The 26274-nt window shown below is 38.6% G+C and overlaps 1 protein-coding gene across 1 annotated transcript in view; it reads right to left on the bottom strand.

Moving 5' to 3' along the window:
• Window positions 1-26274, bottom strand: part of CPLANE1 (ciliogenesis and planar polarity effector complex subunit 1) — a 56919-nt gene that overhangs the window by 22237 nt on the left and 8408 nt on the right. The window contains 20 exon segments of the mRNA XM_072860898.1: window positions 511-585; window positions 1749-1836; window positions 2402-2538; window positions 6197-6244; window positions 6246-6355; window positions 7578-7789; window positions 7792-8489; window positions 8956-9071; window positions 9074-9115; window positions 9118-9278; window positions 9632-9740; window positions 9897-10058; window positions 11323-11432; window positions 11846-11984; window positions 13119-13306; window positions 15991-16172; window positions 16973-17050; window positions 23124-23205; window positions 24071-24148; window positions 25695-25854. Of these exon segments, the coding sequence (XP_072716999.1) occupies window positions 511-585; window positions 1749-1836; window positions 2402-2538; window positions 6197-6244; window positions 6246-6355; window positions 7578-7789; window positions 7792-8489; window positions 8956-9071; window positions 9074-9115; window positions 9118-9278; window positions 9632-9740; window positions 9897-10058; window positions 11323-11432; window positions 11846-11984; window positions 13119-13306; window positions 15991-16172; window positions 16973-17050; window positions 23124-23205; window positions 24071-24148; window positions 25695-25854 (2975 nt within the window).

The raw sequence follows: 26274 nt of genomic DNA on the forward strand, positions 1-26274 counted from the left end.
TAATGAAGTAAATTTCTTGAATTTCTTAAGTTGTGTAAAATATCTCCCTCCCTCTTTCAGGAACTAACCTATCCATGTTTATCTTACCTTCTGCTTCCTAGACACCAATTTCTCTTTCTTCTAAATTGCGTAACAAATTAACTGTTAAGTTTCCTAGAATAACAGCTCTCCACCTGTATTTAGACTGAAGATGCTGCTCCTATTTCAAGTCTGGGGAAGTAATGGTGTACCTGAAACCTTTTCCAGTTATTCACTATCCTTTACCTAGATACAAAATATACCTTCCCACAAACCATGTGTCTTTTATTTGATCATTGCTAAAATAATCCACGCAGCACTTTGTATACGTGAAATAGAAGATGACTTAAATTTTGTTTCAAACTATGACTTTGTTGATATAAACAACAGCAAGAACCCATTGAGATTGGACTGGATTCCATAATTTAAAAAAATACTTTAGATTTTTAAACAAAGTTAAAAGAGAAATTAAAACAACAAAAAGTCTCTCGCGCATTCTGTTCAGCCTTTCCTTCCTTTATTTTTTCCACCTTTTGGTCTTCCTGAGGACTATCTGAAATGGAGACGTGCTGGAATATAAAAAGATGCATCTGAACTTGTATATTTTTATATCCCCCTTCTGCTTCAATAAAGTATTATTGTATTAGCCTAAGGCAAACATACTTTTGATTAATCAGCCACTTGAAAAAAATCTGACTGAAAAATAATCAAAATTACATACTTTTCAGAGGACAGCTACAGATCAGAAATAAGGAGATATCCTAATGATTCATCCAAGCATCTTTTCTTAAAAGTCATTATTAAGAGTTTTTATTTTCAAATTCATATCCATATTGTACCCTGGAAATATACTCTGCTAATCTTGCACTTCCTAGGTAAGGATAAAAACATGGAAACAACCCTATTATAAACAAACTATTTACAAACTAAGAAACTGAAACAAATGCAGGATTTTACACATGCCACAGAGTCACTATAGTAAAATGCACTATAGAATTGAAGAGCATAATACATTTATTGTTTCTAATCCTATTAACTGCACTGAATCTAGAGTACTACAGGCAAGCAAACCGATGCTATTGCAATTCACATTTCAGCATAATAGCCCTTAGCCAATTTCAAAGACAAGAGATGATGCATGAGAACAAGGCCTGTTTACAGATCCAGACTGAGTTTTCAGACAGGAGAAAAATAAACATCTTTATACATTTAATTTAAAAACAAGCAAGCAAGCAAACAAGTGGTAGAGTCTTTACTTAATCACCCTGTGACAACTTCAGAGAAAGCACACATTTTTAAAGAAAAATAAAAACTTGTTAATACAGCTTGCTAATATAACAAAATAAACATAAGAATCTGGTCTATTAACCAGAAGATCATCTGTATTTTTTTAATTTACATGCTTTTGTATATATGTGTGCATGCATGATCTTATATATTTATAGTGTTATACATTATATAGATTTAACATAATTATATTTATCTGTTTATATAGGCATACACACACATTTAGTTTTACAAACAATGAATCAGTTTTCAAAAGTGCTCACAGCAGATCTCACTTTACTACTGTTTAATTATTTGTGACTTTTATTATTGATTTAAGTAGGGAAAAAATTTCACCAATTCTAAACACTTTAAGCCCTCAATTTCTGAAGTATATTGAGGAATTCAGAATATTTTGAAAACAGTATTCATAATAATTTGATGCTTCTATGCAAGGATGGTAACTTGCCTTTCCTCTTTGATGTTCTACAGGTTTGATCCTGATAGAGCTATTGGAGCTCTTTGGAGTTTCATATAGCTCTTCAAAGAACTCTACAAAAGAAACACAATTAGTCTAAATCAAAAAACTACATGACATAGAGCATTGTTATGTGATTTCTGCCAACTGGCTACATTAGTCCACTTTTCCCCTAGCGAGGAGAAAGGGGTTGAGAGATCTCTCAGCAAATTCAAAATTTGTGTTATTACTAGTGATGATGCATGCACCAGAAGAAGAAAAAAAAGCTTATTTTCATGGTAGGAATATGATAAACTTAATCTATGCATATTCAGCTCTTACAATTTTCAAATCATATTTGCATGAATATTTTGGAATGAAAGTAAATAAGAGAATTAAATATGTTAATATACATTTTCCTATATAGCAAAAAACTTACATAAGTGAAAAACTGATCAGAAAAAGTCTTGATAAAGCAATTGTATAAAATTTAGTTATAAAACTGATACAATAATAATACAATAATAATTTCAATAGAACAATGAAAACTTATTTCCATTTCTGATTAAATAAACAGAGGGACATATAATCCTATTCAGGCAAAACTTGTACTGTTTTATATGTCAGACCATAGTAAAAGGATATACCATAAAAACAAACCTTCACTTTCTGATGTTACATCTAACTCCTCCTGAACAAATGGTCCCACTTCATTAAGATCTTCAGTCATATGAGGTACAAAATAATTCCCATGATTAATTACCTTCTTATAAAAATATTTTTACTTTGTAGACATTCTGGTAATTGGAATTACAAAAGATAATAACAGCAGAAATAATGTAAGTATCTGACTTAATTAAGTATGCTGTTCCTCTCAGATTGCAGGCTAGTATGTAACTGTAAAATAAACACTGCTGTGATATAATCAATGATCATATAAATTTTCTCTCTAAATTTCACTTAAACCAAGTGTGCTGGGTTGACCCTGGCTGGACGCCAGGTGCCCACCAAGCCGCTCTGTCACTCCCCCTCCTCAGCTGGACAGGGGAGGGAAAATATAACAAAAGGCTCATGGGTCAAGATAAGGACAGGGAGAGATCACTCACCAGTTACTGTCACGGGCAAAACAGACTCGACTTGGGGAAATTAATTTAATTTATTACCAATCACATCAGAGTAGGATAATGAGACATAAAACTAAATTCTTAAAACACCTTCCCCCCACCCCTCCCTTCTTCCCAGGCTCAACTTCACTCCCCATTTCTCTACCTCCTCCCCCCAAGTGACACAGGGGGACAGGGAAGGAGGGTTGTGGTCAGTTCATCACACGTTGTCTCTGCCACTCCTTCCTCCTCACACTCTTCCCCTGCTCCAGCGTGGGGTCCCTCCCACAGGAGACAGTCCTCTATGAACTTCTCCAATGTGGGTCCTTCCCACAGGCTTCAGTTCTTCACGAACTGCTCCAGCGTGGGTCCTTTTGTGTGAGCCGGCACAGGCAGGACGCAGAAACAACCACAAAACCATGGATGAAATGCAAGGAGTAAATTTATTTTTGTTACCTCGCCAACTGGGGGATCCCCGAAGCAGCACCTGGACAGAGGCACACAAGTGGGGATGCAAGCACTGCAGAGCTTGGTCCATGCTAGAGGATCGACAAACCTGCTGTTTTCGCCTGTATATCAGGGATTCACACAGGCATAGTTTACCACTGTGCTTTGATCTTTCCCACAGCAGGGCAGGAATCTCAAGCATGTTCGATAGGGTGCCTCTGAGTCTATCACAGGCCTATGTTATCTAAACACAGATGTTCTACTTGTCAAGCAGACAAGACTAAACAATGATTAATATGATATATGTGTTTTTCAACACCTCAGCTGCAGGTCACTTGAGCATGTTTACAATCCTCCTCACCAATCTTCCATTATTTTCCCATACCTTTCCATGGGGTGCAGTCCTTCAGGAACAGACTGCTCCAGTATGGGTCCCCCATGGGGTCACAAAAATCCTGCCAGCAAACCTGCTCCAGCGTGGGCTCCTCTCTCCACAGGTCCACAGGTCCTGCCAGGAGCCTGCTCCAGCGCAGGCTTCCCACAGGGTCACAGCCTCCTTCAGGTGCATCCTGATGGGGATGCAGCATGGGGTCCTCCACGGGCTGCAGGTGGATATCTGCTCCACCATGGACCTCCATGGGCTGCAGGGGGACAGCCTGCCTCACCATGGTCTTCACCATGGGCTGCAGGGGAATCTCTGCTCTGGTGCCTGGAGCACCTCCTCCCCCTCCTTTTTGAGTGACCTTGGTGTCTGCAGAGTTGGTTCTCTCACATATTCTCACTCCTCTCTTCTGGCTGCTGTTGTGCAGCAGGGTTTTTTCCCCCTTCTTAAATCTGTTCTCACAGAGGCGCTACCACTGTCACTGATGGGCTCAGCCTTGGCCAGCAGCAGGTCCATCTTGGAGCCAGCTGGCATTGGCTCCATCGGACATAGGGGAAGCTTCTAGCAGCTTCTCACAGAAGCCACCCCTGTAGCCCCCCCGCTACCAAAACCTTGCCACGCAAACCCAATACACCAAGATTAATATTTTTTTGTATAGCTGTAATATTTTATTGACATTAATGGTATAGTCTTTCAGATGGGCTGTTTCCAGAAAAATTTAACCAACACACATGATCTACCAAAAAGAAAATGGAAGGCATAAACTGCACCATGACTTCAAAATCATCTGGTTAAGAATACATTTATCTCCCTCACAGAAGCTTCCTTTATTAAAAAAAAAAAAAAAAAATCTTGTCAGAGAAGACACACACCAATGTCTTAGAATACTAATACCAAAGATCTTTTGTTTCTTTAGTGCAGCAGAAGATGAAAAGAAATGTCACAAACACCTTTAGGTTATGGAATCTCCATCTCCAGAATTGTGTAAGATATTAACAAATAAAATATTTACTGCCTTTTCCATCTATTTTTCTGATATGCACACATATGAACATAGATAGATTACAGACCCAGGGAAAAAATAAACTAACGTTGTGAACTCTCATCCCAGCATAAGGAAAATTACACTGAAGAGAGTGGAAGTTATCTGAATTCTTTGCGAATACCATTATATCAATTATATCAGAAATCTAGAGCCCATTTCCACATCACTAAGTTTATAAACAATCATGTACAATTCACTTCATATGCAACAGCTACTTTGTTTTCTACCTAGAGATATGTCTGCTGTTGGAGAATATTTAATCTGCTTTTCTGTCTCAAGCGTTATGTTATGTCTCATTACTGAAGTTCTATAAAAAGTGAAGTCTTGTAACAACTACGCAACAATATTCAAGAATGTCAGCTTCCAACACTATTAACGCTAATAATGCTTAAAGAGGGCACCTAAGATTTTTTCATATTTTTATGAAAAGTAGCAGGAGCACAGAACAGAATCACCAAAATCATTTAGATCCCCTGAATATTTCGTATTACAAATGTGGTCATTTATTTGAGAAGATCTGACACAATTGCATGTGATATTACGAGGCATAATAAAATTCAGATTCTTCTCTTTTACAAAGTTGATAATTGTAACAGGAATTATGCAGCTGCCACCTAGTCCATGTTAGGAATTATGCAGATGCCACCTCCCCCATCTGGGTCATCAAAACTGTTGCAGGAATTATGCCGCCAACACCTAGACCATGGTAGGAATTATGTGGGTGCCACCTCAACAGGGCTCAGCCCTAGGTTCCTGCTCAAAGAAGATGAGTTGCCAATCTGCTGAGTAAATAAGTGGTTTATTTATCCGACATGCAGAGCAGCTCAAGCTGGGTGCCTCCAAAGAGGGACCCCTACTGCAGATCGCACACTCCAATTATACCTGTACTACCCATCACCTGATCACCAAGTCCAATCACTTAATTCTGGTCAGAGGTCTCTTGATTTCTTATTGGTTTTCTTGGTCGCTGAGCTGGCCGCCTTCTGAAGTTACGTCATTCTCTTGGAATTGTTTCCTTGGTCCTTATCTTCTTCATTCTGCTTGCATCTGCTGGTTTCAGCTAGTTCTGTGTTTGCAGCATTAGTTTTATCAAAAAGTTTACTCTTGGTCAGCTCTTGCAGCCTAAGGCTTCAACTACTTTAGCTTCTAGTGCTAAGCAAGGCTATTAATCCTAAAAATTCTCAACAATAATAGGCATCACAGTATAGAAGAGAACACCTTAAAATTTCTAGTGGAATTACTAATTTATACAGACACAGAATATATATAATAACTAAGGATCATATTTTGGGAATAACGTCTAGTAATGTAACAGACTGCTTCATGCAGCTGTAAACAATATGCGTGAGTTTGACTTTGCACTCAAAATTAAACATGTATATAACATGTAATAACAATAGAAGTCTTCATATTGACATGCTGCTTAGCCAAGGAATTATAACCAACTAGAGTTCTTAGGCTTAAAAAAACAAATTTACCCAAAACTGGTTTCACAAAGATCATCATAGGCTTCTATGCTCTGGATCAGCAGGATCTGCCAGTACTGAAGAGCCTTCATCCACACTACTTTCTTTCTCTGCCTTAGGTTGGGCTTCTGATAGAGACGTAAATTCTTTCAGATATTGATTACCTGGACTCTATTAATAATAACAATAAAAATTTAAAAATTTCACTACTTAAAAAAAGATACCTGATACTTTAAAAAAATACAATGTCATATAGTATGTTTATGCTTCATATCCTTTTCTCTATTATAGAACTGAGAAATTCTGGATTTACAGTTGCCTGTGGAACCTGAGTTTTGCCCCTTTTTGCATTAAGTGAAGCAGTGGTCCTCTGAATTATCTAAAGGAATCATGAAATAAGAGATATTTGTCAGCATCAATTGTCACTGATGCTATGTGACAATTAAATATACTCTACACAAAGATATACAATAAGATTTGGCCTTCATCACCCATAATACAAAACTGGTATTAAACTACTCTAAATTATTATAACTGAAGACAGCATGAGAGGCAAAAAGCCATACATAATCATGCAGTTAGATGAATGCACAAAATTTTGCCCGTAAGTTGTAAATAAAATACAGGTGGCATTTGTCAGAAAAGAGAAAATACAAACCAAAACCAAGAGAAAAATCTCTTTTGATCTGGGAGAAAAGTCTTCTCAAAAAAACCCCCCCAAAACAAACCAAAAAACCAAAAACAAAAAACAAACCAAAAACCTCTCCCCCCAAAGCCTTTCATGCAGACTTAATTAAAGAGGATAAATGATCCAGCTGTTACTAAATATAAAATAAAGCAATACTCATCGGGTTCTTCTGGAAAATATCTTCACATTCTCCAACTCTAACAGTGCTAGATAGAAATTCAAAATTCACTTTTCACCAATCTTTACCTAGTTTAAATACTTCAGTCAGATTGTATCTGCCTGTCCTCAAAGACAAATGAATCTAAATTCAAGACTCCCCAGATAAACTTTTATTTATTTATTCTTTGTCTTGATTTTCCATAGTCTATCTCCAATACTAGCTTTCTTCAAAGATTACGTCTAAAACTAGACACAGTGATTTAACTTGTAAGCATTTGCTCAAATAATCTGGTATCTAGATAAATGAGTTAGATTTTAAACAAGAATTGTAGAGAGGACTTTAATCTCCAACCAAAGTCTTCCTACAGACAGAATTCCAGTATTCCCGAGATGTTTCTCTTTTCCTAGCAACCCTTAAAAGACAGGCTATTAATCAATATTCCATGTTTTATTGAGAACGGAACTATGAGGTAAAAGATGTGTGTGATTTTCTTTACTGGCATAACTCACACATGTCACTGACACCAATCCCATCCTTTTGCTTACCTTATATTTTATGCTCTTTGCTTGAGATCCATCCCTGTATAACTGTTCTAATAGCCATAAAGAAGTAAGGACAGCAGCTGCTGTTTTCACATGTATCATTGGGAGACTCTCTTCTAAGGAATATTGTTTATTGGAACCACAGAGCAGTCTTTTATTAGACCATCTATTTATGCACTCAAGCAATTTTGCAATATTGCTAAATTTACCCATCCTCCTGGTACAATATCAACTATATGAACAGTTTTGTAAATGTATTTAGAAGTTGCCTGGGTTTGCAGGCTAGAGAAAGCATGGTTAGGAAAGGTCTGGCTTGCTGGTGTAATAGTTACACCTTGATTGTCACTCTGAGCTTTGTAAATTGACTTGTATTTTAAACCAAATAATCCTTCATTAAGTTGTTTCATTAGGTTACACACAGAATGTTCTGTTGTCTGTACAATGGACTGTACAATGGTTGGATTTTCCAAAATATTTTGGTTTTCACTACAGACAGACACTGTTTCAGGATCACAAGATGCCAGGGTGACAGTATAGCAGGACCCTGCTCTAAACACACTTTGGCTTCTAGTTTTGCCTTGTTGATGTTTTAGTATTGTATGAACATCAAAAAAGAGAGAGTTTAATTCATGCTCTCGAAGAAGTCCAGAAAAGCTAGTAAGAAATGGAATTCCAAGGTCACTGTACTTTACCAGGTCTCTCTCAAGAACATAACTCAAAAAGAGTTCTAAAAAACCAACATATTCATCATCATCACGTTCGAATTCCCATGCACCAACTATAGGCAAATTACATTGATTATGCATGCCTTTTCCATATATTTTGTCTTTATGTTTTGTTTTCCAGTTAAGAGCTTTTATCTTGTATGTGGCATTTTTGCTACTTATTTCTCCTTGTCTCTGATGGTCATTATCCCTGTAAGACAACACACAAACATAAGTACCATTAATGCCAAAATCAATTTTACGAATTACATGAAAAAAATAAGTAAATGCAACATTAGATCCTTTTCTTCCTCTATTGTTAAAAACAGGAAACTAACAAAACCAAATTTGTATTAATACAATGTTAAGGTGGTAAATTAATCAAATGCAAAATCCATATTTTTTACATAAACAGCAACTCAGCAGTATCATATACGAACTTTGTCATAGCTGATAATAATATGCACTTCAAGAACATATTAGTCACATATTAGTAACTGATATAACATTGGCAGTTCTAAGATTTAGTAAATTTGTAATTCTTCCTTTGATAAATTACCCAAAGTGACAATTATCCTGTTTGGCGAAAAGATTACTTGAACAGCAAGAGACTTTTTTTAATTATTTTATTAATTTATTTTTATTAGAAAAGCTTTCTGTTGCCACTTTTTTCATACCTTTGGAGTGAAGGTGTTTGAGCTCTCGTTTCTTCAGTAAGCAAAGCATCAGAAAGTGTATCTGCTGTTTCAGCATCACTATATACCTGAGGATTCCCAAGATCAGTAAGTGTGCTGTGCTTCTGCTTAGACTAGTGCCTAATGAGAATCTGTCATTTTTCACTGTCATCAGTGTTCCTCATCATCTGCTGCTCCCTCTTCTTCTGGCTCCCAAATATTAATTTCTATGGGGCCTATGTTCCTTATTACACATTTCAAGGACTTAATTCTCACTTTTTCAGTAGCCTATATAACAACAGACATAATTTCTTCACTTTCAGGACCTATCCAAAGAAAGAAAACCAAGAGATTTTAAATGCAAACTTCTCAGTTTTCACTTATTCTCTCAAATTGAGACATAATGAACTTTGAATCATCATAAATTATAGGCATTTAGAAACACAAACAGAAACTGTGATAAAGTGAAGAAACACCATCAACTTGGATATTCTGTTATTGGTATAGACATATCAGAAAGAAAATACAGAATTTGTCACAAAACTCTCTCAAAGTTATCTAACTGAAAACTATAATTATTTTACATGGGGCATGAAAGAAGGTATTGTCACAAGTTAATTACTAAGTAGGGTAAAAAAGAAAATTCATTTAATATTTCCTGAAGAAGGATGCACATTACCTTTAACAATACTGTGTCTGAGTCGCTGCTGAAGACCATGATACTTATCTCTTAGTGGAACCCTTATATCTTCAGGATTAGGAAATGCTTTTACGAAAATCTCTGCCACCTGCACAAAATAAGTATCTTTTCAAGTAGCTAACATACACATAAGGTATAGTTTCCAACAAACTTACACCACCAAAAAGTCTATCCAGTAGCATTTACAAGAAGAAACATTTGTGATAATCTCTATTGCTTTTGCTCTAGCTTTAATGTCTTTTACCTTTTTCACTGGTGGCAATTCCCCAAGCAGACTTAAAATTACATCTTGAACTAATTCTTCAACATTCATGAACCTGCAGAAAGGAAGCATTCGACAAGCCCACTCCACTGCATTCAGACAATGCTCAACTGTAGAGGCATCATATTCATTCTTCTTCAGATCCTAACCAAACCACCTTGCTATATAAACTTTAATTGATATGAACAATATATTTCAGCTAAATTACTCATACATTGCAAATCGTAATGATTCTTCCCTAGCCAACACAAATTAAACCCGCTAACTTAACAGCCAAGCAGAGAAGTATATGATGCTAGGAGACAGATCAAGGTTGTAATGGACCATAACATATGTAAAAATAAAATAAAAAAAAAAAAAAAAAGAGCTTTTTTTAAACCAGCTTAGGAAAGAATTCCTTTACCACTCTGCTGAAGAGTCTGTTTGCAGTCATTTAGAGTAAAACCTAAGGATTTTATTAAACTAGCTGTAACTGATTAAATATACTGAATTACCAGATGAAGTAAATAATTTTACTGTGACTTAAGGGGATCATAAATTCTTTCTTGGGAGTAAGATAATTAAGACAGCCGAGAGGCTTTTAAGATGGATCAGTTTATTTTGAAACAGTCAGTGGTTTCCATCTCATTTGTCACTGTCGCATGAAGCACAGAAAAATCAGAATATTGTACTATTTGAAACAGAGCCATTCTGTTTATTTGAAGCTTGATTTTTCTGGTGAAGAGAAATTTTGGACTCATTTTAAAAAGGAAGCAACCTTTGCTAAAGACAGCTGAGTTGCTAGACTAGATAGGACAAAAATCAACATCTGTACTGTTACAGAATATATGACAAATACCATAATGCCAGGAGTTTCTTTCTTTTTCTTCCTTGACCTTTAACATCAATTGATGAGGGTATAAGTAGAGAAGACATGATTCATTTTTAGTATTTTTCATTATTCTTCTGAAAACTGAAGACCCAACCTTCATCATAAAACCTGCTTCATGCAAAGATAGTACATTAAATACACATTGGTCAGGAAACACCCAAAATAACTTAATCTAATCTAAAATCTAAAAAACTTAATCTAAAAAAAAAAAAAAACACCACACCAAAAAAACCAAAAAAAACCCCTTTAGCTAGACAAAAAGCGTAGAAACTATTGTGCTTCTGATAGTATATCTCTTCAATTATTTGAGTTAAATACCAAGCAAAAACGCAACAGAAATAACATTAGAAAAATGTAGTTCACATGGACAGCACTATTCTGTAGCATCAAATACTTACTGCACATCATATCACTATGCTAATTTTGTCCTACTAAGCAATTAAGAGTCCTCACAGAAATGTACAGCACATCCTTAGAATTCTTCTTATAGCTTTATGCAATTAAAATGTATCTTTACTGTATTAGTAATATAATTACCTTCTGATTGTTAATGTTTTCCCTTGCAGTTTGGTACCGCCTACAGTTGTCAGATAATCTTTCACGAACATGAAACATCCAACACAATGCACATAGCTCTCTGAACCAACCTATAACACAAACATGCAATATGGTGAGATTCTATTTAAATAAATGAAATAAAATAGCTTGAGATTTTTAGCTAGAAGAAAGGAATTAACATTATTTATCTTAACAGTAATTAAAGAACAAAATTGCACATTACTGAGTTTTCAATAGTGCTTTGCAGCTAGAGCTCTTTAGTCCCACTTAGTATTCATGTTCTTTCACATCTGTCAGATCTGTAACATACACAAAAATCTAGAACAGGAACTTTTGGATTAAGAGTTTTGATAATTAACACAATTAAAAGCTGGAAAGGGAATGTTTTTCTGCATATGTTGCAGTATAATATTTCAAGCTGATTAGAATTTCTTTGTACCTGTGGATTCTCTCTTGTGTTCTTTTTTCAGCACTAAATTATTCTATTTTATTGCATACAGACCTAAAATTTTACAGGAAATATCATCAAACTGATGGTCTCCAGAAGATGTAGATCTATAGAAAACAGTGTGGAAATTGGAGTAATGAAGCAAAGTCTCTGGGAATGGACTCAGTGAAGGAAAAGATCCTTTCATTCAAATCTATAGTAGTAAAAATAAAGAAATAAACAAACAAACAGTTATTTAAATATAATTTGCCATTTTATACATGTATAAACTAATTTTGTTTGCATGTCAAAATGGAAATAAAAATCAGTTAAAGTTTTGCATTTATCACTATGAAATTTACAGCCTCTCAATTATTAGCAGAATACTACCAAGATCAGTAAAATTCCCTTAAGCTTGCTTTCCATTTTTCTTCAAATCAGTATTCTGAAAATTCATTTAAAGGAATAAGTTTAGTATGAGCTATGGCACAAAGAATGCTTTTGTTTGCATGATAATCATGAGTACCATGAAATACAAGAGCAACAAAGTATAAGAAGAACTAAGACCACAATTACGAAACCAGTTTAATCCAGCACAGTCCAGGCTGCTGTCAACCAAGGCAGACTAGTTTTCCCTCGTTTCAGTTGCTACTTCTGATCACCTCCCTGTGCCAGCATTAAGCATTAAGTGTGACCGTGCAATGAGCAAAATATTTATCAGTCAGACCTGTTCCAGATCTGGATCACTGCATGAATGCTGGTGCAAAGGGGTTGAGGGAAGGCAGACAGTCACACACCCACCCTTCTGTAGCAAGTCAACCTTCTGTAAGCGGCTAACAATGATCTAAGAAAAGCCTGAGGTTACACAAAATTATTCTAAGCTTGGTTCTGTGCAAACAAAATGCACATGAGTAGAATGAGATCTTATAAGCCCTGTGCTCTGTGCACTACGATGACCACTTTACCTGAAGCAAGTATCACATTCTCTGTTACATATTCAACCCTAAGTGATCTGGAACACACTTCCAGTTAGCAGCTATAACTGCCAATTAAAATTAGTTTGTTTCTTTCAAATGGAGAAAGAAATGAGTTCGTATTTTACCAAGTAGGTACAGAAAGACACGTAAAAGGAGACACTTCTATGAAGTAGATGATACCCTATATCTTTAAGTTCTGGTTTCCTAAAAGAACCAAACATGGAGTGTAAAACTATGAGAAGATGACATGTAAAAAACATGACATCAGCAAAGTCCAGATGAGACTGAATACTCCTGCAATGCAATTGCAAGCTTGTCAGTAATATTTACTACTGATAATCAAGTTACAAAAAAACAAGTTAAATGCTTACTTTTTGCATAACTTTTCTTGCCCACTTCAGTTGTGCAATATACCACTGCGCTGCAGGGCAGGAACAATGAGCAGCCCAGAAGAGCAAGATAATTCGCTGAAGGATTCCTGACAATTTCTGACTAATTTCTCTCTCAATTTTTAAAAGAATGTCATTGCAGTCTTCCTGATTCAAAGACAAAAACAAGCCTCAAAATTAGAAAGGACATATACAATAAGGAATCTGACCTAAATGTTGTTTCTGCACCTAAGAATACTTCCCTTCTTCCTTTGAGCACAGATCCTTTATGGAAAAAAGAGAGGCATGTGTACTTTCTTATCACTATGGTGCTATTTAAGTAAATGAATGGACATGGAAAAAACAGACAGAAAAATGAGCCGAAAGGAACCAGAATACAGATCATGATTATTTCATAAATACATTCAAAGACTCAAGAAACTTCTATCAACATCTATATAGCTCATGCTATGATAGAATACTGAGGTCAGAGTAGGATATTTTTCTGCTTAAGAATGTGGGGTATGCAAGCATAAGCAAAATTTGTGGGTTATTCTTACTTTAAAGATTTAATTCACACTGATGGAACACTTGTAAGTATGCTACATATGCTTATGACATTGCAGAGGGTACACCTGAGATAAACAGAAGTTCTGAGAATTTTCCTAGTGTACCCATGTTGTGTGAACTCACTATGCTGCTTATTGCAGAAGACAGAAAGCTACAATACATTTTTTGGAAAGAAGAGTACATTATTGGGCAATGATTAATGGCATGAAATTTAACAAGTCCAAATGCCAGATTCTGCACCTGGGACGGAGTAACACCAGGCACAAGTATAAACTGGGAGAGGAGTGGCTGAGAGCAGCCCTGCAGAAAGGGATCTGGGGGTGCTGGTCGGCAGCAGGCTCAATAGGAGTCAGCAGCGTGCCCTGGCAGCCAGGAGGGCAAACCGCATCCTGGGGTGCATCAAACACGGCACAACCAGCCGGTCAAGAGAGGGGATTATCCCACTGTATACAGCATTGGTGCAGCCTCACCTTGAGTACTGTGTGCAGTTCTGGGCCCCACCATTTAAGAAGGATGGGAAGGTCCTTGAATGCATCCAGAGGAGGGCAACAGAGCTGGTGACAGGGCTGGAAGGCATGTCCTGTGAGGAGCGGCTGAGGGCTCTGGGGTTGTCTAGCTTGGAGAAAAGGAGGCTGAGGGGCGACCTCATTGCTCTCTACAGCTTCCCGAGGAGGGGAAGGGGAGAGGGAGGTGCTGATCTCTTCTCCCTGGGATCCAGTGACAGGACATGTGGGAATGGTTCAAAGCTGCGTCAGGGGAGGTTCAGACTTGACATTAGGAAGCGTTTCTTTACCGAGAGGGTGGTCAAACACTGGAACAGGCTTCCTGGAGAGGTGGTCGATGCCCCAAGCCTGTCAGTGTTCAAGAGGCATTTGGACAATGCCCTTAATAACATGCTTTAACTTTTGGTCAGCCCTGAAGTGGTCAGGCAGTTGGACCAGATGATCATTGTAGGTCCCTTTCAACTGAAATATTCTATTCTATTGTATTTTAAGAGAGTGTATTGAGATAAACTAAGACAAATTTAGTATCTTCTTGTTTCTTGAGGTTTAAATTTGTTTTCCAAATTGTTATTTCCTGGTTTTCCTGGAGAGGTGCTGATCAACATTAACTCTAAGGAGTTCTCTGCTTCTCCCACCATTTCTGTTTACTGTTGAGGCAATTACATTATTTACGGAAATATTCACACTAATCCAGCTTGTGCAACACAATTTTTCCAAGACTCTCACCATGTACATAGATCTTTGACTAATGCAAGTATTAAAATCAAAGTCTTAGTTTGTAGGTTTTATCTGGAAAGTTGTCTGATTAAACATCCAAAAGACCATGAAGAAATATATACCAGTGCATGTTGTAGTACAGAAATGTTAAAAACAATTGATGCACTCAGATACTTTCAGAAAATCTAAGCAATCAAAATAAGTTGATATTGTAGAGACATATCTAGCATTATAATATCAACTTACTAGTAGAGTATTTATAATACTTCCAAAATAATTCTTTATTCCTGTGGACATTAAATCACTTTGAAAAACTAACTCAGAAATAAAAAATTTCCTAACAAAGGAAATCTTTAAACAGAATCTCTTACAGAAAATAGATAAACTACCCATTGTGATAAATACTCATTCTTAGAAAAATGTTGAAAGCAGGACTTACTTGGGTTCAATAACAAACCAGCTTGACATTCCCACTTGTTGCGATTATATGGTGTCTGAAGCATTTTGGCTTCCAAGAGTCCAATTGTTGAATAAGCAAAAAATGCTTTCCTCTGGCTTTTCAGTTTGCATCACACCATATCACAGATCCAATTCAAATATTTTTTTAAGCACTGCTTTTCTTCCACTTTTGAGAGGATCAAAGTCAGAGCCACATGTCTAGGCAAAAGTAGTGCAAGAACCATGAAGTTCTAATGTTGCTTAATTTGGGAGAAAAAAATACAGCATTCTTTTACCTGGATATCAAATTTCAATCACTAACCTCAAAGCAGGGCGGGGGGGGGGGAAGTAGAGGACAAAAAAAAAAAAAATCAATATATGAATGACATAATTAAATTGCACACATCAAACTATTAACTTTAAATACCAAAAATATTTTCCATAATCAAGAGATGCAAAACATTAATCTCACACACAGATACATACACTTCTCAACAAAAATATCTGGAAAAAGTTACTTTATCTTTACAACTAATGATGCTGAAGCCATAAATCACGCAGTTAAAGCATAATAGACAGCATTAATATACATGTAAAAAAAATTATGGGTTAAGCACAACAAATTAAACTGCTTTTAAACAGAATACTTTGTTTGATGCAAAGTGGATGCAGGATGTCAACGTTGTGCGGGGGAAAGATATAGAGCAGCTGATTTGTGAAATAAGCAGCCATGAATCGTGCCATGGAGCGAATAACAGCCATAGCAGTTTCAGTATAAATATCTGTTACCATTCATAGTTCATACTGAGAATCCTTGGTATCTAAAAAAAAAAAACAAAACAAAAACCACCAACCCACAAAAACAACCCCAAAACAGATGTCAAATTAAAAATTATGAGGAAAAGTATCTTAAATTTGAATGCAAAAATTGTTTAATCACAGATTATAAAACATTTTTTTAAAAACAAGGAAACTATGGTATTACTTAATCTTTTGACAACCATTCAGGACTTACAGAGCTTAATCTTTTACAGTAATTACACATTATATTAATATTAAAAGACTTTTATACTAGGTTTTTAATAACTAGAGATGGATGTCTAGTATCTAAATTCAGATTAGTGCTGAGTCAAAAAAACTGTTTAAATCTGAAAATTTAAATTTCATACTCTGACTTAATAGAAAAAGTTACAAGCATCTGCAAAAAAAAAAAATCCTACTATCAATTTAGGATTGGTGACCAATCTAAAAAAATAAATTATTTTATCACATTGTATCATAAAAAAAATGTTAGATCAATACAAAATGAAATCACATCATTTCTCCCTTATTTTTCTTATCCAAAGTCTTTCCTTGAGCAGATTTGAATCTAAAAACATTTAAGAGGCCATGCTTTCACTATTAATTATACAATGAAAGTTCTCTAAATGCTTACTCCAACAAGTGCAGCTGAAAGAACATCTGAGGATCAGAAAAAGATCTTTAAAGTCACTGAAAACAGACTTCAGTCCAGTGTAAAGAGAAAAGCATGGTGACAAGTTCATGTGTGATGGCACAGAAATTAGATACTAGGTTATTCAAGCAATATCAACATACGTTATCATACTTTTATGCAATATAAACATATCAGAAACATTTTGCCTCATTGAGATCTGTGATCACTTCAGAATCTCTCCTACCAAATAATCACAGAGTCCCTGAGCCTCACTGTCCTGGTTTCAGCTGGGATAGAGTTAATTTTCTTCCTAGTAGCTGGTATAGGGCTGTGATTTGGATTTAGGATGAGAATAATGTTGATAACACGCTGATGTGTTAGTTGTTGCTAAGTGGTGTTTACACTGGTCAAGGACTTTTCAGCTTCCCCTGCTCTGCCAGGTGCACAAGAAGCTGGGAGGGGGCACAGCCAGGACAGCTGACCCACACTGCCCAAAGGGCTATTCCATACCATATGGCCTCATGCCCAGTATAGAAACTGGGGAAAAGCTGGCCAGTGGGGCCACTGCTCGAGGACAGGCTGGGCATCTGTTGGTTGGTAGTGAGCAATTGGTTTTCATTTGCATCACTTATCTTTCTTGGGTTTTATTTCTCTCTCTTTTTGTTATTTTCCTTTTCATCAGAATTTATTATTACTATTACTTTATTTCAATTATTAAACTGTTCTTATCTGAACTCACGAGTTTTCTTACTTTTACTTTTCCGATTCTCTCCCTCATCCCACCGGGGCGGGTGGGGGAGTGAGCAAGTGCCTGCCTGTGTGGTGCTTGGTTGCCGACTGGGGTTAAACCACAACAGTCCTTTTTTGCACCCAACGTGGGGCTCGAAGGGTTCAAGATAATAACAGATCTGACCAAAGCGCGTTAAAACAAATTTGTTATAAGCATTCATTATGTTAGTTTAATAGTCACTGGCCACAATGTTGATTCATTTGCTCTCGGAGATGTGCTTGTTCTCAGAGTTGTGTTACGTAACAGCTTACCTGCCATGTGCACTCCCTGTGGTGCTGTTTATCACCTCTGGGAGATGGATTAAAGTTATCGCTTTGCTGTACTATGTAACGCTGGCTTATGATATGATAAAATTCTTGGTCATGAGATTCTACTCAGCACTTCTGTCATTCCTGTACTTTGGGAGCCATCTCTCTGAAACTATTAATAATTACACTTTTTACATTTTCTCCTCGGAGAGCCAATCTGTGGGGGAGACACCTTCCTTCACCTTCCCCTTCTCCTCCAGTCTGATTACAATAGCTCTTGAGAATTCTGAATATCCTTGGGATGTTCAAACCAGCATGTTCCTATTGCTATGGCTCCTGAACGTGTTTCAGGCCTTGTTTAAGGTTAAACAACTATTTAAGAATATCATCCAGAGATCTGCCCCGAGGCTGGATAGTTATGAGTGGCACGGTGTGTGGGCAAATACCTAGGATGGTGAGCACCTCCAGTGTTTTGAACTTCACCCCTGAACAAGCGCAGAAACCTGAAAAATTAGTAGAATATTTGGAAAAAGTATGCTGTCACCCTGGCAACTCCAGAAAGACACAAATCACTGCAACGTGCTGGGGCCTGGCCCATGCCTACCGAGCCGTGTTCAACACTGTTCTTACCTCAAGGGGAAGAGAAGGTCTCTGGATCTGACGAAAAAGTGACAGGCACCACGGCTACTCCAACCCCGGCAACAGGCACTGCATCTGAACCACAGAACAAGCCAATGCCAGTATCAGTTGCCACCATACGCAAGAGGAAATCCTGGAAGCGGAAGACAGCTTGTTTAGAAACGGATGAGGAAGCTCCCCCTAAGAGGGAGGAAGAGGAAGAAGCATACTGTCCCGCCAGCGAGGAGGCAGACTACTCTAAAGCAGGGCCATCACAAGAACAGGAGGAGAAAGAAGAATAAATTCCCCACTTCCCTCGGAGGAAGAACTCAGCGGGAGGGTTCCTCCTCTTCCTCGGAGGGAGAGGAAGAACTTATAAATGAGATGGAAACCACCTGATCCCTATCCCTGAGTGAGCTGCGAGATATGCGAAAAGATTTTAGCCGTCGCCCAGGCGAGCACATTGTCACCTGGCTGCTCCAGTGCTGGGATAGTGGGGACAGTAGCCTGGAATTAGAGGGTAGGGAAGCCAAACAGCTGGGATCCCTTTCTAGGGAAGGGGGCATTGACAAAGCGATTGGAAAAGGGGCACCAGCCCTCAGCCTCTGGAGGCAACTCCTGTCAGCTATGAAGGAAAGATATCCCTTCAAGGAAGATGTTGTATATCGCCCAGGCAAGTGGACCACCATGGAGAGAGGTATCCAGTACCTGAGGGAATTAGCCGTGTTGGAGGTGACCTATGGTGACCTGGACAACGAGCAGTTACCCAAAGATCCAGATGAAGTCCAGTGCACATGACCCATGTGGCGGAAGTTTGTATGGAGCACACCAGCGTTATATGCCAACTCATTGGCAGTACTGACCTGGAAAGATGGAGAAGGACCAACAGTGAATGAATTGGCTGGCCAACTCCAGGAATACTAAGAAAGTCTCTCTTCCTCCTTCGTCTCAGCTGTGGAGAAACTGTCCCGGGAGGTCCAACAATTCAAATAGCATATGTCCTACTCCCCACCTGTATGGACCAATATCTATCATCTCAGCTATTAGGAGTCAGCATTCCTCTGCTCAAGAGAGAGGATATAGAGGGTGCACACCACGGGGCACCCTGTGGTTTTACCTGCGTGACCACGGAGAGGACATGAGGAAATGGGATGGAAAACCTACCTCAACCCTAGAGGCACGGGTACGTGAGTTGCAAGGAAAAACAATCACCAAAGGAGGTTCTTCCAGGAAAATTGCTGCTCCGGTTTCCAGTGGACAGTTCCCCAGACAGAGTAAAAGGGCTGATCTTACTCCTGATTTTAATGAAGGGACTTCTGACTCATATGTACAAGAAGTAGGTAATGAATACCATGACCAGGACTAGAGGGGCCCTGCCTCCAGCCAGGTGGAGGAAAGGGACAAGCGGGTTTACTGGACTGTGTGGATTCGATGGCCTGGCACATCAGACCCACAGGAGTAGAAGGCTCTAGTGGACACCGGTGCACAGTGCACCCTAATGCCATCAAGCTATACAGGGGCAGAACCCATCTGTATTTCTGGAGTGACAGGGGGATCCCAACAGCTGACTGTATTGGAGGCCAAAGTGAGCCTAACTGGGAATGAGTGGCAAAAGGCCCCCATTGTGCCTGGCCCAGAGGCTCCGTGCATCCTTGGCACAGACTACCTCAGGAGAGGGTATTTCAAGGACCCAAAAGGGTACCGGTGGGCTTTTGGTATAGCTGCCTTGGAGACGGAGGAAATTAAACAGCTGTCTACCCTGCCCGGTCTCTCAGAGGACCCTTCTGTTGTGGGGTTGCTGAGGGTTGAAGAACAACAGGTGCCGACTGCTACCACAACGGTGCACCGGAGGCAATATCGCACCAACTGAGACTCCCTGATTCCCATCCATAAGCTGATTCATCGACTGGAGAGCCAAGGAGTGATCAGTAAGACTCGCTCACCCTTCAACAGTCCCATATGGCCAGTGAGAAAGTCTAATGGAGAGTGGAGACCAACAGTAGGCTATCGTGGCCTGAATGAAGTCACGCCACTGCTGAGTGCTGCCGTGCCGGACATGCTGGAACTTCAATATGAACTGGAGTCAAAAGCAGCCAAATGCTATGCCACAAGTGATATCGCTAATGCGTTCTTCTCAATCCCTTTGGCAGCAGAGTGCAGGCCACAGTTTGCTTTCACTTGGAGGGGCGTCCAGTACACCTGGAATCGACTGCCCCAGGGGTGGAAACACAGCCCTACCATTTGCCATGGACTGATCCAGACTGCACTGGAACAGGGTGAAGCTCCAGAACATCTGCAATACATTGATGACATCATCGTGTGGGGCAATACAGCAGAATAAGTTTTTGAGAAAGGGAAGAAAATAGTCCAGATCCTCCTGAAAGCTGGTTTTGCCATAAAACAAAGTAAGGTCAAGGGACCTGCACAGGAGATCCAGTTTTTAGGAATAAGATGGCAAGATGGACGTCGTCAGATCCCAATGGATGTGATCAACAAAATAACAGCCATGTCTCCACCAACTAGCAAAAAGGAAACACAAGCTTTCTTGGGTGCTGTGGGTTTTTGGAGGATGCATATTCCAAATTACAGTCTGATCGTAAGCCCTCTCTACCAAGTGACCTGGAAGAAGAATGATTTCAAATGGGGCCCTGAGCAACGAGAAGCCTTTGAACAAATTAAACGGGAGATAGTTCATGCAGTAGCCCTTGGGCCAGTCCAGGCAGGGCAAGATGTAAATGTGCTCTACACTGCAGCCGGGGAGAATGGCCCTACCTGGAGCCTCTGGCAGAAAGCACCAGGGTGCTATTTATAGCTCAGTGGGCCCATGACACCTCAGGCCATCAAGGAAGAGATGCAACATATAGATGGGCTCGTGATCGAGGGGTGGACTTGACCATGGACACTATTGCACAGGTTATCCAGGAATGTGAAATGTGCTGCAATCAAGCAAGCCAAGTGGTTAAAGCCTCTGTGGTATGGAGGGCGATGGCTGACATATCAATATGGGGAGGCCTGGCAGATCGATTCTATCACACTCCCACAACCCCACCAAGGCAAGCGCCATGTGCTTACAATGGTGGAAGCAACCACCGGATGGCTGGAAACATATCCTGTGCCCCATGCCACTGCCCGGAACACTGTCCTGGGCCTTGAAAAGCAAGTCCTATGGCGACATGGCACCCCAGAGAGAATTGAGTCAGACAACGGGACTCATTTCCGAAACAACCTCATAGACACCTGGGCCAAAGAGCACGGCATTGAGTGGGTATATCACATCCCCTACCATGCACCAGCCTCCGGGAAAATCGAACGATACAATGGACTGTTAAAGACTACACTGGGAGCAATGGGTGCTGGGACATTCAAACACTGGGATACACATTTAGCAAAGGCCACCTGGTTAGTCACCACTAGGGGATCTGCCAATCGAGCTGGCCCTGCCCAATCCAAACTTTTATGTACTGTGGAGGGGGATAAGGTCCCTGTAGTGCACATAAAAAACATGCTGGGGAAGACAGTCTGGGTTACTCCTGCCTCAGGCAAAGGCAAGCCCATTCGTGGGATTGCTTTTGCTCAAGGACCTGGGTGCACTTGGTTGGTGATGCGGAAGGATGGGGAAGTCTGCTGTGGGGATTTGATTTTGGGTGAGAATAGTTCATGATTTGAATTGTACGATGTTAATTGCTATATAATACTGTATGTCATCGCTACTATGGTTGCTATATGCCATATGAATGGTATCACAGTAAGAATCACCCAAATTAATGAAGAATGAGCTTTGGTGAAAACTGAGGAAAGTGCAGCGATGACAGAACCAGACAAGTGCAGCAGTGATGGAACCAGAACTGGCTTCAGCATGCAACAATCCAACACCACACACCATCTCTCCTGCCCTGAAGGACTGTTATGACAGATGGAGCCCAAAGTCATGGACTAAATGAACTCAATGGACATTTTAGAGGGATGGCCCATAGACCAAGGGAATTATATCTGTGTGTATATATCAAGAGACAGGAAAAGTGGTGGTGATTAATTGGTATGTATTGGAAAGTGTGGGACCTGGGCATGACGTAGATGGCATAGAATAAGGGGTGGATATTGTCCTGGTTTTGGCTGGGATAGAGTTAATTTTCTTTCTAGTAGCGGGTATAGTGCTGTGTTTTGGATTTTAGTATGAGAATAATGTTGATAACACACTGATGTTTTAGTTGTGGCTAAGTAATGCTTACACTGGTCAAGGACTTTTCAGCTTCTCATGCTCTACCAACTGAGAAGGCTGGAGCTACACAATAAGCGTGGAGGGGGCACAGCCAGGACAGCTGACCCAAACTGGCCAAAGGGCTATTCCAGACCATATGATGTCATGCTCAGTATATAAACTGGGGGAAAGCTGGCCGGAGGGCCGCTGCTCGAGGACAGGCTGGGTATCGGCCGGTTGGCGGTGAGCAATTGGTTTTCATTTGCATCACTTGTCTTTCTTGGGTTTTATTTCTCTCTCTTTTTGTTATTTTCCTTTTCATTAGAATTTATTATTATTATTATTTTATTTCAGTTATTAAACTGTCTTTATCTCAACCCATAAGTGTTCTCACTTTTACTCTTCTGATTCTCTCCCCCATCCCACTGGAGCGGGGAGTGAGCAAGCAGCTGTGTGGTGCTTAGTTGCCAGCTGGGGTTAAACCATGACACTCACACAAGTTATATTGATACAGGTGTCAAAATAATATTTCAAGATAATATCTACTCTGAAGAAAACATGTTCTTTTTCCCCCTGCATTAAAAGAGAAAAAAAGGGTAGAAGTCCATTTGGAAAAGAAACAATAAACACAAAAACACACACAGCAGGTTTGAAAGTACTAGTTCCTCTTCAGAAACACATCTATGTAAACATATACTATGAGAAGGAGTAGAACTGAGGAGCAGCTATTTTGGGAAATATGATCCTCCTTAAACCTACAAGTTATTACTGAGTTAATGCTCATCCACAACAATTTTGCTTCTACAGATCTGGCAGTTTTCAAATCAATATAGCATATAATTGTTAAGATGCAAAGACAGGACAGCTCAAGGAAGCCTAGCCTTCAAAGAAGGGATGCCTAGAACGCAATGAAATTGCTTAGACATCCACCAAACTTCCAATATCCTGAATTCTTTCTGCATGAGTTATTCCTCAGCACAATAACTAGAAGGTTTTTTTCTCATGATGCTTGGGAAGAGACTCTGGAATATCTGTTTCAAATCAACACCTAAATAAACTCCTGTCACAAATTATTTTTTGTTACTCCCCAAACACTAAGTCTTTTGATTTTACAGCTACTAAAGGAATTGATTTTTGTTCATCTGTTTTTCATTGTCTCTTTCTTGCTCAGAAATATACTTAAACCTTTCTGTACCAAGTATTTCACAATAAAACTCTGATATCAACATAGAAATGCATGCAATTTTCTCAGGGAGCAATCAGATTTAAGTTTTCACTGGTCTCTATTCAAATTCCAGCTTAATTTCAAATATGCATCATTTATGTATCTTGCCCCCTTTTTCTGAAGGGCAAACAGAGAGTCACAAATAACTACATAAAGTGATTTTACAACTTCAACACCTCACCCCCCCCAAAAAAGAAAGATTTTATCCCTTACCTTTTGCCTTGATTTCACAAAGAGATCTTTTCCAAATATGCACAGATTCTCTGTATGAGCCTAAAAGGAACTTCTCACCTTTAAAAATCAAATATACAACAACTTAAAAGCTCTACATAGTTACAGTTTTACATGTGCAAACACACACACACACTTACTTCAGTATTAGATTTACGAAAAGCAGAGTAAAATATGTCAGTCTCCAGCAAATTTCTATTGTCACAGCTAAATCTGTTTTGAGCATCTGAGAGAAGATGACTTTGAATACCCCCCTTTTTTTTAAATTGTTAAGTCACTATTAAATTAAAATAGTCATAATTTGCATTCTGCAGTGGAGAAACACTCAAGTGATAGTAATGTATTTTCCCAATAGTCAAATAGCACACTTCAGTTTAGGCTGCTTTCAAGTTTATGTGTATATCATCAAAGAAGAAATATCTCTGATAGTTTAATATTTCCACACACTGAGGTTTTTCTTATTGCTCCAGGACACCATACCCATAATCAAGCGCAAACTTTGCTGAATAAATTGACATTGTAGATATATTGCATATGAGCAGCCTCTTGGCTCCATAGAGTGTAGAACTTCTGCATGGAAAGGAGTGGAATGAGCAAGAGGCAGTAAATACATCTTAAACTGTAATACCTGGATTGATGCTGCACTACCAGACCTGGTGTGAGCTGTTAACCCACCAATTATCTCTGAAGATTGGCAGTAATTAGCCAAGTCACCATAATTGAACTATATTCAACTACAGGTCTGAGACCTAATCTGCATGCTTTATTAGATTATCACACTTTTCCATAGAGTATGGCACAGAAAAGAAACAAAAGGATGTTGTGTATAATTACTGTATAACTGAAAAATAAAATAGTTGTTCCAACATTTTTCCCTCCCATGCAAAGATCATTCATACCTTTTTTTTTCATCATGGTTTACTGCTCGAGAAGGCTCTCTTAAACAGAGAATTCAGTGAGCTGAATTGCTGAGTAGTACTCTCATCAAGAACTAGGAAAATAGGCACAGTGAGGGAGTCAAGTTCCACGAGACTATTACCATCATGAGATGCAAAAAAAATTCTCATACTGTAGTACACACATGCTACTTAGCGTGTGAGAAACCATCTTCAAAAGACAGAAGCATGCCAAAAGGTTTTTTGAGAATAACTGATCTTGTTGCTGTATAAGCATCAGTTTTAAAGTTTGTAATGTCAGCTTTGCCACGTGCCCAGACTGGCTCTTGAATGCCAGTAAAAGACAGTAATTAATATATTTTGCAGCCCCTGTATATTTAGTAATGTTACATTTTATTATACAGTGAAGCTAAAGTCTTAAACTACAATAAACTGATGTATATGTACATGACTACATATTTTTCAAAAAGTTAATCCATTGCTGAAAGAAATACGATGTTCAAAAACAAAAATCAAGTATCAATTGAGAAAAATAACCATATTCCTTACACCTATAAAGAAAATGAGAACTTAACCGATATTTAATTACTTTAAATATACCTATTAAGAGCAAATATACCTAAAATATTATTTGGGGGAAAAAATATTCTTTACATATAGAGTACTTTAAGATTAAATCTTTTGCATAATTATAAGTGGAAAAATGCTACTAAGTACCAGTAAGTCCATGGTTTTCTCACTCATTTCTGTTGTGTCCTCTTCCAGGAATCTTGGAATGGTGGAAAAGATGGAACTTTGGTTTTGAGTGTGTTTTAAAAGACTACCTTTTGAAGACAACAGTGATTGTAAACACAGATGTCTCCCTTTAGACTAAAAGAAATAACAATAACACAAAACATATTATTTGTCTATAGCAAGATCAAACCAGACACTTTCTAAACAAAACAAGGAAACTGGTCCCCTCTGTAAAAAGCTTCAGTTTAAAAGTCCCAGACAGAAAGGAAGAACAGGTCAGTAGGCATCTGTTGCACAGAAACAAACTATCAATTGACCATGCTTTGGGAATGCAGAATTTTCTCAGCACCAGACAACTTTATTTTGCTTCATGCTGCAAGAATCTGCTTGCTTGATCCCTCAAATGATCCTACAAGTTTGCCAGTATGTAGGACTTTCCTGCACTCTTCAAGTAACATATCTCTCTCAATCCTCAAATCCTTGCCTGCTCTTCTAGCTTATGCATGAATACCATCATATCTCACTTCTCCAAAAATTCAAACTACAAACTGAATG

Source organism: Ciconia boyciana, chromosome 4, assembly GCF_034638445.1.
Source record: "Ciconia boyciana chromosome 4, ASM3463844v1, whole genome shotgun sequence".
In the NCBI taxonomy this organism is placed as follows: Eukaryota; Metazoa; Chordata; class Aves; order Ciconiiformes; family Ciconiidae; genus Ciconia; species Ciconia boyciana.